General features: G+C 30.6%; 1 protein-coding gene and 1 long non-coding RNA gene across 2 annotated transcripts; one reads left to right on the top strand and one right to left on the bottom strand.

Annotated features, from left to right (window-relative positions):
• Positions 1 to 4034: 4034 nt before the first annotated feature.
• On the top strand, positions 4035 to 6057 carry LOC114321945 (uncharacterized). Its single transcript, XR_003650476.2, has 2 exons — positions 4035 to 4177; positions 5846 to 6057. It is a non-coding gene; the product is annotated as an uncharacterized LOC114321945 (long non-coding RNA).
• Positions 6058 to 7934: 1877 nt separating this feature from the next.
• Positions 7935 to 12709, bottom strand: LOC114321255 (protein trichome birefringence-like 25). Its single transcript, XM_028268442.2, has 3 exons — positions 12487 to 12709; positions 11018 to 11301; positions 7935 to 9128 (listed from the first exon to the last, which is right to left on the bottom strand). Exons 1-3 carry the CDS (start codon positions 12677 to 12679, stop codon positions 8355 to 8357), a joined length of 1251 nt encoding a protein of 416 aa, XP_028124243.2. The 5' UTR covers positions 12680 to 12709; the 3' UTR covers positions 7935 to 8354.
• Between the last annotated feature and the right edge of the window lie 203 nt (positions 12710 to 12912).

Below are 12912 nucleotides of genomic sequence, written 5' to 3'. Positions count from 1 at the left end.
ATTTTTTAAATTCATATCAACTTCAAATAGTCACCAAACTAATTATTTAATATTGTTTTGTTTTATCTTAGTGTCATTTGGGTTAGTTCATTTTGTTATTCAATACTTATTTGATGTGATAAGTTTCATCAGTGTTGTTCAGTCACTGAAATGAAAGTGGAATGGAATAGTCAATTGAAATGTTAATTATCACATATAATGCAAAATGTATTGAAAATAGATTCTTATTCACTATTATAAGGAAATGGTCATTCTATCGGAAGATTATTGAATGATTATTCAACTTTTATTAATTGCGACTTATGATTTTGAAACTGATATGTCATCCTTTGAAATTTTTAATTGCATAACAAATAACCTATTTCATTAATTAACCAATAAGTTAATTAATAGTTTTTAATGATGTCATAAATATATTTTAATTAATTAGTTTTGGTAATTTTATTGTTGTATAGGAGAGTAATTAGGAGTTTTATTTTTTTTGTTAAATTTGGTAATTTGTTACAAACCTAACGTTATAGAACTCAACTCCCTCTTCACATTGTTGGAAAATGTTTAAGATATCGAAAAGTTCACACAATTTGATCTATAATTATATGGTATGATATGTATCATTTTTTTTATTTGTTATGCACCCAATGATGTAGACCCCAATTTTATTACCATATCAATATTGGTGAATTAGTGAGTCTTTAGCATTTCTTCTGAATTTATAAAAAAAAATTATAGTCTGTAGCTTTTCTCAATAGAAAAATATAAAATAAATACAAGACAATTCACTGAAATAATAAAGAAGCAGAAACAATATAAACAGTCAAAGTCAAAGATGAAACAAATAGAAATAAATAGAATATTCACAATAAAAGGGGTAATTTCAATATGGCCATAAAGCAAGCCTTCTCTAGTCTAAAATTTTAAAATAACAATTTGAAAATAATTTTTTTTTTTAAATTTGATCTCATATTCAATGCTTAATTTTTTAACCACAAGCTTTTCAATTTAATAAAGAGTTAATTACCTAAAAATTCTATTTACAAATATTATGGTAGCTCAAGTTTTATCTAATAAATTTTGAACTAATAAATCCTATTTAGTAAAATTGATAATATTATCAGTTTTTTCTAATTTTTAAAACTAAAAACATTATCAATTTTACATAGTAATCTTTCAGATAATTGTTTCACTAATTGAGAAAAAAAAAGCATGAAATTAAATGTTTTTACCCTTCTACTTATTGGTTTGATTAAACTATATAATAAAACCGAAAATATTAACAGTTTTTTCCAATTTCAAAACTGAGAACATTATTAGTTTTTTTTTTTAATTTTTTTTTTCAGTTTTGTATATCAATGTTCCACCATCATGCTCATTTTATAGACACAAAATTTTTAGTTTTGCACAAAAAAAAAATAAAAATAAATAATCAATTTTTTCAATTTTTTTTTTTGCACATAGTTTTTTTTTTTTTTAATTTGAAAGTTGATACTTTAAAGTTTTAAAAATCAAAATAAATGTCAAATCATCATGTTCCTTTATAGATAATCAATATTGATGAACAATCATTATTTGAAGGGTAATTCCGACTATTAAAAATATAATGGGACTTGAAATTCTAAAAAATCCTAATTAGAACTTAATGGAATATAAATTCATAAATTAGGACTTGTGTGTAAATGCTCATTTAATAAATTTATCATTTAGTTTTTAGTCTTTAATTTTCAACTTTCAACTTTCAATTTTCGATTTATATAGTGTTTGATCTTATTTTTGTGTTTTTTTATTTTGTAAAAAATTCAACTATGCTAAAGTTAAAAAGAAATTATTTGACATATAGAAAAACTAATTTAAAAAATGAAATCTTACATTCAACAATTAAAACAAGTTAAATGAATCAAGTTTGAACAAATTTTGAAATTCGTAAAAGTTTTCAAATCAACCTTGAATAGTTAGATGAACCAAGTTTGAATAAATTTTGGAATTCATAAAAGTTTTCAAACCAAACTTGAATAGTTAAATGAACCAAGTTTGAATAAATTTTGAAATTCATAAAAGTTTTCAAACCAAACTTGAATAGTTAAAATGCTGGTAAAAAATACAATTAATTTTTTTTTATACGTATTTAAGAGTTTCAGGTATGAGTTCAGATTCTCTAAAGTAATTTTGAAATTGTTTTTATATAACTGGTATTTAATCATACGAAAATTGAAGATACAGTAATCGAAAAGTTAAAAGTGTAACAACCATATAAATAATCACTCTAGCATCACTTTTTAAAAATAAATAAACTCAAAAAAATCTCTCATTTTGAACTATTAGGTTAATAACAATGAACCAAAATTTTTACATAATTTTCAAAAACCCACCATCCCAATTATTTCACTGGTGATTATTAGAAAGTCCCAGAATATAATCACGTGGTACTCTATAGTATTGTGATTAGTGAAGAAGGTGGAGTATTATGATTTTGTGTTGGGTGATTGAAGAATATGAGAGAATATAATGAATAATAATTTGTGAGAAAATGTGGACACGTGATACTTTAAAAGTACCTAATAATTTTTTTTATTTTACCAACCAAGCTAAAGGACAAAATAAGAAATTCAAAAATAAGTTAAGGCCAAAATAGGTAACCAAAGACAACTTTCTCAACCAAAGCAACCAAAATTTACTGCATAATTTCCAAAATGCCACCACCTAAATTGTTTCACCAACCAACCACTGATGAAGAATTCCTCGAAAAGTTAAGGATTAGTAATCCTTTTTAAAAATCGAATGGATTCGGTCTTATACATAAGCAAGAAAGGTAATCAAAAAAGAAAGAAGATGAGTTCTTCTTTCTTTTATCACTTAAGAGTCGTGTGAGATGAAAGTTTCATGCACGATTTTGAATGAGAGAAAGAAGTGAGGAATCCTCTTCTTTTCGACTTTGACTCTCCCGCTTCAGTCGTTGCTTTTAATATTAGATATATGATAGAATTATGTGGTCTGATATGTATCATTTTTTGATTTATTAGATCATCTCCAATGGTTTATCAATTATGTCATCAACTTTGGATTTGATGAAAAAATAACATTTTTTCTATTCTAATGGTTTCATCAAATGAGTATCAAATCGAGGATATCAAGAATCTTTTATCAAATTGAGGACTCCTGGGAGCTTTTAACAAATGACCAATTTTATTAATAAGTAAATCAATATTTTTTAATGATATGAAAAATATTTTTCGGTTAACTATTTTGTTAATAAATAAATTATTAAGTTAATTAACAGTTTTTAATGATATGAGAAATATTTTTCAATAAATAATTTTAATAATTTATTATTGTATAGGAAAATAGCTTTTTTTTTTCCTCAAGTATCGTGTTAAATTAAAATTTATAACAAACGATAGTTATAATTTCTAATATTATTAGATCGATTCATATTTTAAACAAATTTTATGAGTGTATTTGTAATTTTTTAGAAAATATAAAAAATTATGTTTCATAATTGACCAAGAATGTTTGCATAACTAAGAAAAAAACTTGTTTTATAATTGACCAAAAATATTCACGTCATTACAGAAAAAACATGATACATATAATTGATCAAGAATGTTTGGGTAACTACGAAAAAACATTCGCTCAACATCTAGGCCATTATTAGTAAATTATTCAAAATAAAATGACAAAATTAGAAAGAGAGGATGAATCTCAACAAGCTAAGCAGTTTATATATATATAGATATATAATTTGACTAGAGATTAATTAGATATATCATGAAATTTATTTGACAATAAAAGAAAATTCTAAAGTAATTTTTTAGTTTTTTGGTCGATTCTTGGAAGTAATTCTGCTCTTACGATTTTTTTTTTTTTTTTTTGAAGAAAATAAATTTTAACACATTCTTCATTTACACCCATTTTTATTTGTATAGGATTGGGGCTGGGTTGGTTAGGTTATTCGGATAAAGCCCACCCGAATTCTCCATTCCGATTATTCGGCCTAAATAAGACTCTCGGTTGTTTGTGTGTTTGGTTACCGTGATTCTTCAAGAAATCAGAGCAAATCGCAGAAAGAAAGAAAGAGGAAGAAAAAATGATTTACCGTAAATGGAGTCTGTTAACTGGCCCAGCTGCGATTTTGGGATCAATCGTGGCCACTGTGGTCGTCGCCAACTTTATCTTCGTCCAAAATGTATGTTCTCTCTCTTACTGTGATTCAATCAATCCCTAGATTTATGAAATTGAAGAACTGTAAGTGTGATCCAATTGATTTGCATCTTCTGGAGCATTAGTTATTCCTCTTTCTTTCAAAGCTTGTTCTGTTTCAGGTGATTTACTCAGATCGAGACAATTAGGGTTTTGTAATTTTTTAGTGTTTTGGATTACCAAATTGTGATTTGATTTTCGATTTTTTACACTGTTCTCTTTACTATTGAAGGATTGATTTGTGTGGCAAGATGGGTTATGTTGTTTTAGGGTTTCCTTAATTTGATTTCAAGAAGATAAAGTTAGGATTTTTTGGGTTTACCATGCTTTAAGCTATAGTACCAGGTCAACATAGTTCGTAAAGGGAGCTTCGTGGAGTTGATGAAATTCAATCAGCTGGGTGTTCCATCACAACCTTATTGTTAATATTTATGGTGGTTCATATAATTCAATGTTTTCTCTGTTTCAGTAACTTTGTCTCATTAAGAAAAATAGGGTTTTGTAATTTATTAGCATTTTGAATTATCAAATTGTAATTTGATTTTTGATTTTTAAAAGTGTTCTTTTTAACCATTAATATTGAAGAACTAGAGTTGTGTAACAAGATGGGTATATTTTTCTAGGGTTTCCTTAATTTGGTTTCAAGAGGATAAAGTTAGAAATTATAGGTTTAACAATGCCTTAAACTGTAGTAACAGTAAAAAAATGTTTATAAAGGGTGCTTTTTGGAGTTGATGAAATTCACTCAACTGGGTATGCCATTATAGATAGAAAAAGTTGGAGATAAATCCTTCCACACATGCCATATTAGGATTTAAAAAAATGGCTTCAAGCTCAGCAAGTTGATAGCTAGATTAAGAGTGCAATTCGCTTTGTGTGCTTTCCCGCTAGTCTATTTTATCTGTACTTTCTGTGTCAATATCTATCTATCGGACTTGTTGCATAGTACTTGTACTGTGGGTCATTATTCGGTGATAGACAATGTGCCTGATTTAGGTAACTCAAGTCAACAGAAATCAATACATCCCAAAGCAATTGCCCTACTTCTATGTATTGTGGTTCAAGTTTAGTGTTGACATTGGCAATTGATTTTGCATGCTCCCTTACTAGGCATGATGTCTAGGTTTGAGATTTATCACTGTGAGTGTATCTTCCATTTCCCTATTTCCATCCTATCGATCGAAAAAACAAAAGTTTAGTGTTAACATTGACGATTGATTTGCTAGATTTTTTGTAACCCTTGATGAATCTTCCTTCAAATTTATATAAAATTGGCAGAGAAATCTATTTTTATGTATCTGAAACAAATTGGTGGACGATAAAATTATAGTATTCAGTATGTTGAGTGATTCTATATCTTTATTTTTGGTGCAATTCTTCTCTCAATTTTATCTTGTTAGCTACATCTTGTTCCCAAAGTTGTTTATCTAAGCCTAAAGCATATGTTTTCTCCGTTCTTAGTGAGAATCAAAGAGCATGAGTGTATGAAGCTCTTTGAGTATCCGTTTGTTATGCTTACTTCATTCTAAGTGGTGTTGAAATCTTGCAGAAAGCCCAAATCTCCTGTCTGTGCCTCCCCTTTGTACCTCTTTATTGGCTAGCTGAACCATACACCCAATCTAACATTTTTTTTTGCATAATTTTGAATTTGCAGGACCCATTCCTTAAACCAGAGCCAAGGAAGCAAGATAACGATTCGTCAACCAAGTAGGAAAATGTGAGAAATAAGTGACTTGAATGTGATCAAAACTGTTTCAGGTTTTATGTTGAGCATGCCATTCGCAAACTTACGCTTTAAGTTGTTGTGTTGGACATAATAAATTGCATAAAATTTGAATAAGAAGATATTTTAATCTATTCTGCAAATTCTCTTCTGGATCAGGAGTTGCTGTTCTTTGTTCCTTTTTATTGTGTTGATGTTGTTGTGATTGGTTGTTTATAGAATTTTTGGTTGTGATTCGCATCGTTACATGAGTCCCGTTTGGTAGAACTGTGAGAAAGTGATTATAACTTATAACCTAATAGCTTATAGTTTATAACTGTGAACATAAGCTGATTTTTGACATATAAATTAAGCTTCTTCTCCCCCACTCAAAGAATAAGTTGATTTTTGACTTATAAAAAGTTATAAGCTGTATTGTTAAGCTGAACCAAATACATCAAAATAGCTTAAATTAAGCTAAAAGCTGAAATAAATTGAAAATAAGCCCTACCAAATAGGGCCATGGTTGTTATTGTCTTTGAATGCCCTCATACTCAAATCTTCGTGGTTTTGATCTAATCCCATATTCTTACATGTTGTTGATTACTTGGTTATATACAATTCAACCCAGTTCACTTTTCTCTTTCAATCTCTGTAAAGAAATTTTACAGAACGGATCGGATTACAGCTGTGCCCTTTTAAGTTTGTGTTTATTCAGATCTTTCAGATTCACTTGACTCTGTCCATTTTCATATTTCAAAGTTCAGATTAGCACGATGAACAAATTCTTGAGGTTGGAGGATAAGTTCTGCAGATATTTCAGTTCTCTCTCCTGTTGATCTGGTGGTGGAAGTGGTGCCATGTGTCGTCCATTTATTGGTGTTTGATCCCTTGCCAATTAAATTAAGAACAATGTACCAATTAGTGTACTAACTAATATACCAATTGATGATGTGACATAATTTAAGATGTTTTTGGTATTTGTAATTTGTATGATGAGTAGGGTCAATAATAATGTTATAACTAGTGTTGGTATACTAGTCAGTATACTAATTGATACATGTAGCACAACCGTTAAAAAAACTAATAAAAAAATAATTCTTATTTTTTTTTCATGTTTGGATCACCACCAATTTTTTGGAGGAAATTACGTTTAGGTCTTCATAGGTAGATTTATTGTCCAATAATTTCTATAATAATTAATGGTTGTTTTTAACAAATATTATTAAAAAAGTTATTAATTGTTAATTTTCAGTGACAACTTAAAATTTTTGTTACAAAAAATGTTATTAATTATAAGTTCTAGCAACTGTTTAAAAAATCGTCACAAAAAAAATGCCATTAATTTTTAACTTTCAGTGGCAATTTGAAAATTTTGTAACAAAAAAAATCATTAATTATAAATTTTAGCGACAATTCATAAAAATCGTGATAATAAAAAGTCACTAATCATTAATTCTTAGTGATATCTAAAAAATTATCATAAAAATTTATTTTTAACGGCGATTTTATTATTGACTTATTTTTAATATGACCTATTAGTAGTTTCTTCTTTCTCTTTTTCTTCTTCTTCTTTTTTTTTTTTTTTTTTTTTTTTTTTTTTTTTTTGTCTCTGGCAAGTTTAGTCACTCCCCTAGCAAAAACGGGAATTTGATTTTTAGTTCCATACGAACAAAGAAACCAATTATACAATTAAACACAAATGATCCGTTGAACCAAAAATAAGTTTATTTAGATAAGGAAGAAAAATCACTTTTAAAAGGTGGAACGTATCATATCACCACCACCTCCACCTCTTCACCTCCTCCATCTCCACCACCCCACAACCATCGCTTCGACCACCCTATCACCGCCATCACTGCCACTGCGCTACCACAGCTATCACACTATTGCAACCTATAAAAGACTAGTTTTAATGTCTTAATCAAAGGAAAAAGTTTTCTATTGAACACAATTTGCTGTAGGAAGCATTTTACCTTTTTGGTATGCATTTGAACTTCAAGAAATGGAGAGAAGAACCAAATAATCATATCCACTTACGGACTCAACAAAATATGAATTCTATAAAATTGATTAATCCAAACATTAATCTTACACCGGTTGCAATTTAACACCAGAAAATAATCATTCTTACAAAACCCCCCAAGATTAAACATCATCATACTCTTGCAGAGAGAAATCAAAAACTATATATACCTCTAGTGAATTTGTTTTCTACATTGTTGGTATAGATGTGATCAAATGAAGAACAACAGTATATTTTTGATGTATAGCCACTCCTCTGCTTTCCTTCTTGCAAGCTTCAATGGTTCAGTGGCTTCAATTACAACCCAACCTATGCAAATTATGTCCCCTTCCCTCCTCTTTCCTTCTGATCATTAAGATCACAATAATCCCACAATTTTGAAAAAAACTTGAGAATCGAAGGCAAAAAAACAGTTGATTCATCTCATCAACATTCTCAACCACTGAACAACATTTTCATTACCAACTCATTCCATGAATCTATTGGCCCGGGCAAGCACCAATGCAAGCAATCATTCTGAACTTTTATATTTTTACCCTCGGCAAACGGATGAAACTGCCGGTATGGTCCTGGGTGCCCATCTGGTCTCAACAACGAAAGATGGGTTGTGTCCAATAGTTTCAAAGTCGTCCCCTTTTCAGACCCTATTGCCATAGCCTTCTCAAATTCTTCTAACTCAATGTTGCGCATTGTCGTGTCAACGGTGCTTAAATCAACCTCGCCTTCTTTAAATGGACCGGTTCTATTGCAGTAACCCCCACTAAACCACTCTCCATTCTCGAAGTGGTCCGGTGTGGTAGTTCTGAAGAACACATACGCTTTGTGGTTTGAACTCGTGACGAAATTAAAAATTAACTGTAGTGCTTTGCGATAGGCGTGATCATATCCTAACTCGGTCAAATTCTTACCCGGGCAATAATGGCACCCTTTGATCGTGTTATTCTCATAGTAGATCGCTGTTTTCAGAAACCATTTCCCACCAGCAATTATCACATAATCGAAACTGTTGTATTGTTGGGTCCATAATGTGTCGAGTTTGTCAAGATGAAGTTGAATGTCAGCTGATGAAACTCCATTCATGTCTTCAAAAAGAGCGGCTTTCAGGAGGAAAGGGTTCCAAATTACAGAGAGAGTGAAGTTGTGAGAGCGAAAATGCCATTTTTTCGATCTGTACTCCTTGTCATGGTAGACCATAACGGCTTGTTCCGCCTGTAGGGAAAATTTAGTAACATTTCATCAATTGCACCATTCATGCTACCATATCCTTGTTGAACGACACAGTATAATGCTATGAACCATGGTTTTAAATAATGGTATTGAGATACATGTCTATATCAATGACAAACATTTATTAGTTGATATCAGATGGTATGAGGATTGTTCTATTTGTTAAATAAAAAATAGAAAAAGAGAGAAAAAAAATCACCTAGTTTTCAAAGCATTCTTAAGGCTTACAAAATTGCAAGCAAATTTCTTTGAAGTGTCGTTTTGTTCCCCCTTTTATTTTGGTTATGAATTGTTACTATTTCACCAACCCATGCAATGGTACTTCTCAAGGTACAATTAAGCACAACATGGGCTATAAATTCCATTTCAAATTGCAAATAATAGGACCTGTTTTTTTAAATAAATAAATTGTATTTAGTACACAAGTCTCCTGCTAATACAACAATGTCAAGGAGAGGTAGTAGGTGGGCAAATACAACAATGGTGAATAGATAGTATCATAATTAAAATTTTTCCTGAATAAAAATTTTTGAAGCTAGAGAATCCTTCACGTCCAATAAAGTAAATGTATGTGCATCCACACACACAAATATACCCAGAAAAAATAATATACGGTTCAGATTCAACTCTTATAGAGTGGAACCCACATCTTAAATGAATCTAGACCATACATTAAATTTTCTAGGTATGTTAGTGTGCACGGATTCTATATATGGTAAATTTACTTCACAAAACATTGTGTATTAAACGAAATAGTTTCTACATTCTTGTTTTGGAAGGTGAGGGTTGAAATCATATTGATGATGGCAAGTGTTTAATTGGTAGTAGTTGCTTACAACTCACAACAATCTGTACTATAAAGTTATAACTTATCATTGATTCAGACCAGGCAACAACAATGTGGTTCAGCCATAATCAGAAAAATACTTGAGAAAACAAAAGAAACTGAATCAAAATTCAAAATCTTTCACAAGGTGATTTAATATGAAAATTTACTTTTTGAGAGTGACTACCCAACCACTTAAAAACAAGGTGATCTAACCATAAAAGAGGCATCAATCACAGCTGGTGGAAGCTCATCATTCTCTAGATGACCTAGTAGCCGGTACTGAAAGAAGCCAATGGAAGACAGCACAAATATTATTTTTTTTTTAAAGTTAAACTGTGTACATCTGACCCTTTCCAGATCTTACAAAAGGGGGTACTGGGCTGCCCCTTTTTATGCAATAAGGTTTGGGACACAACCCTAAGGGTCTCTCAAAAACAATCCTCAGAGGTAACACAAGGCAATACAAAAATGCAACCCAGCCAACGAAGAAAGTAAAACGCTCACTGCCTGAGGCACTAGGCTAAAACACAAAGAACACAAACATAAACAACAAACCGCAACTAACCAGAACACTCCTCGCAACCCAAGAGGTTATGCATACCTACTTGGCAATCAATAGCGGTCTAAGGTTTTTTGAGACTTCAAACTAAACATCACATTGAGGCCTTATTTTTCTAGGCCTTTGAAAATTTGAGGTCTTTGATAATAAGAATTTTTTAACATTTTTTTAGTAGATTTTTACGAGACAGACTAAGTGGCCTAATGGTTGAGTCACCTCTGCTGCAATTATGACATTAAAAACTGTAACAATACTACATTAATGTCTAGCTTAAAAAACAAGTTTATTTAAAGCCTAAATCAACAAACAACATTATGATGTCCCCACTAGTTCCATTGCTGTTAAAGTAATAAATTAAACAAAAAAAACAAAAAAAAACAAAAAGAGAGAAGAGGAAGAAGAAGAAGAAGAAGAAGACGATAATTTAGTGGCTAATCTATATTACTATGAGTTATTGCATCATAGTGAAATTTGAAATGTTACCTGTGACAGAGTGCAAAGCAATGACTGCACATGATTACGCGAAATTGAATCACCAATGAAGGCCCATGATTTATTCGTCATCAAATCCAGAAACCTCTGTGGATCAAACTTTGGTAACTCGCAATTCCGTGGCTTCCACCTCCAGTAAAGATACTCTGAATCAGGGCGGCCATTATTCATGCAATTTTGATGACCTTCGATGTCCTGGCAGCTCTCGTTAGAGTAAAATGGACCGGAGGGATCCAGAATCCATTGCCCCGTAAATATATCACATTCTGCTGTGACTATCGATGGTGTAATTGAATGAATGTTAGTTTGGCACAAAGGACTACAGAGGGAAAGAGAGATTATAGGGGATTCAATACAATGGATCAAACAAAGATATCAAAGGGTATATAATTATATTGATATCAAACTTAAAACACCACCAACTAAATAGAAAGAAGTACTATTACACATATACTTGAATTTGTGAAGGACAGAGTTTTGGACCCTTTGTGCAGGCTACAGAGTGATGATGATTTTCATTTGCAGACCCAGAAAACAAGCCAAGTCAAGCCGATAAGTAGGCAGTTCAAGTCAAACTAAACAAACTTGACATGAGTTCTAGTTTGGAATTTTTTTTCATACCAACATTAAGTGAGTTTTAATCAATCTAATAACAAAACTGAGCTCGATAGTAAATTGTAAAATTTGGCTTAAAAACATAACAAGTGCCAAAATGTGTTAAAAACTTAACTTGTTTGGTAACAAGTTAATCTCGAAAGAGCTTTTAAGGATCGAAACATGAGTCTAGTTCGAGTAACATAATTGGACACATTTTCAATACCCTACCAATCAAAACTACTGAATAGTCAAGTTCAAATATTTTACCTGCAGTGCAAGAAAGTGATCCAAATACAGAACTATACACATAACACACATACACAACAAATCATATACTAGCTCTGAAAGGTGACATAACTGACATCAGGGCTCAAGCATGAATATAAAAATAAAAAAGAGCATATTTTCTTTACCTTTTTCTTGATTTGAATTTGTTAATCATAAATTGAAAGAGATGAGGAAAAAAAAATAATTACAAAATTTTGGCACCAAGAAAAAATGGAAAGCAAAAAAGAAGAAGAAGAAGAAGAAGAAGAAAAACAGGGGTATCCCATTTCCCAAAATTCAAAAACCAAAAAAAAAAAAAAAATTGAAAGAACCCTTGTTATTTAAATTTTATTTCACATTCATGATTAAAAAAAATAAAATGACCACACCATCTCCAAAAATAATGAACAACCAGTAATCTATATATACATACATATAGGATCATTATCTCAATCCATACATTCCCAAAACAAAAACAAAAAAACAGAGAAAACCCAACTTTTACAAGAGGAAAAAACAACCCTAGTTAGATTTGGATTGTGTGATTGCTGGCACTCATCATGCATGGCTACAAGAGACAGAGAGAGAGAACTCACCATTGTTTTTGGAAATTTGGGTTTGATTCACAGTAGAATCCGAAGAAAACTGAAGAGAGGTGGTTGATAAGAAGAGGCGAAATGCGAGACCCAGTAAGAGAAAACACACAACAAACTTCACAAATACATGATTGCGCTTGTTAGCCAATGATGAAAACGAAAATGGGTTTGTGGTTTTTAAATCAAACCTCATTTGTTTTCGTGTGTTTTTGTTTTTTGGATTGTACGTAGAGAAGATGAAACCAAATGGAACCAAAAAAACTGCTTTATTTGCAACAAACCAATAAACAAAAAAAAAAAAAATAGAGTAATAGTTTGTTGGCATGAACAATTAAATCTTGTAACTATTACAATTAAGGGTTTAGTTTAGTTTTGTTTTCAAATTTTTTTTTTTAATGAAAAGTGTGAAAAATTAATTTACTAAAT

Source organism: Camellia sinensis, chromosome 2, assembly GCF_055761805.1.
Source record: "Camellia sinensis isolate YWXY chromosome 2, ASM5576180v1, whole genome shotgun sequence".
Lineage (NCBI taxonomy): Eukaryota > Viridiplantae > Streptophyta > Magnoliopsida > Ericales > Theaceae > Camellia > Camellia sinensis.
The sequence above is the reverse complement of the archived record's forward strand: the minus strand, read 5'-3'. Positions and strand labels throughout refer to the sequence as shown.